The sequence below is a fragment of the Prunus avium genome, chromosome 4, assembly GCF_965620075.1.
Source record: "Prunus avium chromosome 4, drPruAviu1.hap1.1, whole genome shotgun sequence".
In the NCBI taxonomy this organism is placed as follows: Eukaryota; Viridiplantae; Streptophyta; class Magnoliopsida; order Rosales; family Rosaceae; genus Prunus; species Prunus avium.
Window position 1 is genome coordinate 15,611,953 of NC_142287.1, and position 3,786 is coordinate 15,615,738.

Sequence of the window (3,786 nt, forward strand, 5' to 3'; positions counted from 1 at the left end):
TATTATTTTTTGTTCTCTTTTGTATTTATATTTCATTTGAAAAATTGATTTTTACAATTTTATTTTATTTTCATACATAAATATTCTTTCTTGCGTTTAACCCCTTACTGCTTTGGGTTTTATTATGATGCCTTTAGTATATTGGCTTTAAGCTTTGTTGAATCAATACTTAATAAATAATGAAAATAACAACACGTTAATCTAATGGTGATCTTTATGGGTCTTGCATACATACAGTAAAAATAAGTTCTCTAAAAATATCTTGGGTTTGTCTTACCTCAATTTATTTTATGGCTTTTTAATAATTGATAATCTGCTACAGGTTGACACAAGTTTGCATCTTAATTTTCTATATGTGCTCTCATAGAAAAGTTTGATTGAATCAACATAGAGGAGACAATAAAAGGAAAGCAAAAAACGCAAGTATCAATTTTGCTCCATAACATAGGGGAGTTGCATTCAAATTCTTGGATTTGTTGCTGGTAAGTTTTTTTTTTAGAAAATCATTATAAATGTCTTTGTTTTCAACTGATGATGGTACAAAATTTAAATTGCTTTCATAATTATTTTGTTTTGTTTTAGCTATTTCTGAAATGTTTGATTCAAATGTTATGGAAGGTATCAATAATCTATGTGAGTAAAATGGTTGGGGACTCAGAGGAGAATGATGATTGTGTAATCATTGATGAAATGATTTACATACCTGAAGTCAGAAACGAGGAAAGACCAAAAGTCGGGATGAAGTTCGATTCACTTGATTCCGTTTATGATTTCTACAATAGATATGCGTTATTGGCTGGCTTTAGTATTCGACGCCATTCCAGCGGGAGGGAAAAATACAGTAAAGAAATTCTAAGAAAAGAATTTGTATGTTGCAAACAAGGTGTGTTTAAAAAAGAAGAGCCTAGGGTGATAAAAAGACACCGAGGGGTAAGTAGATGTGGTTGCAAGGCTAGGGTTGTTGTTGTGAAGGTTTCTGGGTGCAAACAGTATGCTTTCTCTCTCGTTGTAGAGGGACACAATCATACGATGACACTCCCAGAAAGAGTGCATTTTATGAGATCACACCGTCATATTTCAGAACCTGCAAAGCTACTCACAAAACAACTCGGTTCAGCTGATATACCTACTCATAAAAAGATGAGTATTTTGGAGGTGCAATCTGGAGGAATGGAGAAAATTGGTTTTACCAAAAAGGATATTTACAATTTTGAATATTATGAGAGTAGCCTAATGAAGAACCATGATGTTGAACTGGTGACTGAGTATTTTTTAGCTGAACAGAAAAACAATAGATCATTTTATTTCAAGATTGAGGGAGATTCCAATGACAGGCTTACTCGATGTTTTTGGGCAGATGCAACTTCTAGACGAGCATACGGGTTTTATGGAGATGTTGTGGTGCTCGATACCACATTCAACACGAACCGATATGGCTTGCCATTTGCACCAATGTTGGGGGTTAATAACCATGGTCAGACAATTGTTTTAGCTTGTGCATTTTTAAGTAAGGAAACGACTGAGTCATTTATTTGGATGTTTGAGGAGTTTAAGAAAGCCATGCCAGGTGGTGAGCCAAAAATGATCATTACAGATCAAGATGCAGCTATGGCTAGAGCGATTTTTGAAGTATTCCCCACTACATTTCATCGACTTTGCATATGGCACATCACAACCAAGTTCTCTGATAAACTACCACGGATTGCTTATGAGGAATATTGGAAAGATTTTAAGGAAACCATCTGGGAGATTTACAATATAGATGAATTTGAAGAAAAGTGGCATGCAATCGTTACAAAATCTGGTTTGACTGACCATCCATGGCTAAGTTCAGTTTTTGATTTGCGAAAATCATGGGTTCCAGCCTATGTAAAACATGTTTTTGCTGCTGGAATGTCAAGCAGTCAAAGAGCAGAAGGCTCTCATGCATTTTTCAAGCAATATATATCAAGGAGAAATTCATTAATGGATTTCATAACACGATTTCAAAGGGCACTTTCCCATCAACGTCAAAATGAGTTACTTGCTGATCACATTGATGCATTTGAAAAGCCTCAATGTGCTCTATTGATGACAATGGATAAACAAATGGCTGAAATATACACAAAGGCAATGTTCCAAAAGTTTGAACAGGAGCTAATGCAAAGTTTACCGTGTTTCATGGAACTGAAAATGGATGATGCTTCCAAAGCTATCTATAAAGTGAGTGAAAGGAAAAGGGGGAAAACAAGAGTGACAGAAGTTTTATATGATAAATATTCCGATCAATGGTCGTGTAGCTGTAAAGGATTTGAATTTATTGGGATTCTTTGCTGCCATGCACTGGCATTGTTAAAAAGAGAGCAAATTGAATATCTGCCCAATAAATACATTTTGAATAGATGGAAGAAAACTGCAAAATCTGGATTTGTGTCATATTCAAATGGCAATGAAATTAAAGATTGTGAGAACAGTTCTCTCCTAATAAAGCGAAGTAGAATGTCCATACTTGCTTCAGATGTAATTGAGCATGCTTTAATGTCCGAAGAAGGTTGTGAGCTATTGTCGAATAATCTAAACGATACGCGGGTGACATTGAAGTTATTGAATGATGGGGTCAGTCCAAGCAAAGTTGGAGGGTCTAGCTCCCAAACACGATATTTGAAGGACCCTAAGAGAGTAACGCACAAAGGAAGCTCAAAACGAGTAAAGGGAGCAAAGGAAAAAGGAATGGAGCGAGGGATCCGACATTGTCAGCAGTGTGGACAAACTAGTCATGATATAAGACGATGTCCAAGAATGGCGAACACACCGTAAGATTGTACAAATATTTATAAATAATAGCTAAAATTCAAAGTGGTTTATTTTATTGTAATATTATGCTTGGTGTTTATGCAGGACATCCCCGTCAGACAATGAAGAATCAACTCCGATCAATCTTAGTGACCCGTAATTCGATGAATTTGATAGCATGCACGGACCTACCAAGTGATTTATGTTTCTACTATACGAAGCTCATTTTCCGTCAATATTGGTGAGCATTTTGAAATATGATTCAATAGTAAGAAATCTTATTATTTTGTGTTGTTTCGTTTTGTATCAGCTTTTGTGTTTTTTCCTTGATTGGTTTTGGTTTTCTCTGAAGTTTTTTTGTTTCTCGATTGGTGGTGTTAATTTATTGGAGCCTTGCTTTCTTGCTTTCTTTTGCCTTTGTATTTTTCTGATGTTAGGTGTTTTAGGATTTTTCTTTCCTTTCAATAATCTCTCTCTTGAGATATTTGACTCTTTTTTTTTAATGACAGTTGGACCCAGATTTTTGGCTTATGGAAGATTGTTGTCATTGAGAACCTTCATCAATTTGGCTGCTTTTTATGAGAGTTGGACCTATCAACTCTTAATTTTGACGGTGCACATGTAAGGCTATCACATCCTTTTTTGAGAAAAGATACACATTCGGTGTATATTGCATATATATTACATGTATATTGTTTGTCTATTGCTTGTTATTGCAAGCTTATTAACTGTGTATTGATTGTTCATTGTCTTTGTATAGCCATTTATTGCCTTTTATGGTAATACAAAGGCAATTCGGGGTAATACAGTGGCAATATAAAGGCAATTGGGGGCAATGCAGTGGCAAAATGAAGGCAATTGGAGGCTATATAGTGCCAATACTAGAGCAATAGGAGACTATACATTGGCAATACAAAAACTCCAATAGTCCACGATTTTGTAAACATTGCTATATGAAGGATACATGAAATTTTGTGACAAGGTTATGAGATTATTTTGTACTAGTTATATGTT

At 35.1% G+C, this 3,786-nt stretch overlaps 1 protein-coding gene across 1 annotated transcript; it reads left to right on the forward strand.

Annotated features, from left to right (window-relative positions):
* The first annotated feature begins 642 nt into the window (after window positions 1-642).
* Window positions 643-2,932, forward strand: LOC148294891 (protein FAR1-RELATED SEQUENCE 5-like). Its single transcript, XM_088252291.1, has 2 exons — window positions 643-2,792; window positions 2,878-2,932. Exons 1-2 carry the CDS (start codon window positions 643-645, stop codon window positions 2,930-2,932), a joined length of 2,205 nt encoding a protein of 734 aa, XP_088108417.1.
* The last annotated feature ends 854 nt before the right edge of the window (window positions 2,933-3,786 follow it).

Bases quoted from the DNA above. Each gene is read 5' to 3' on its own strand.
- LOC148294891 (XM_088252291.1), top strand. From the start codon at position 643: ATGGTTGGGGACTCAGAGGAGAATGATGATTGTGTAATCATTGATGAA. The intron at 2,793-2,877 runs GTAAGATTGTAC...GTGTTTATGCAG, and splicing joins CCAAGAATGGCGAACACACC to GACATCCCCGTCAGACAATG.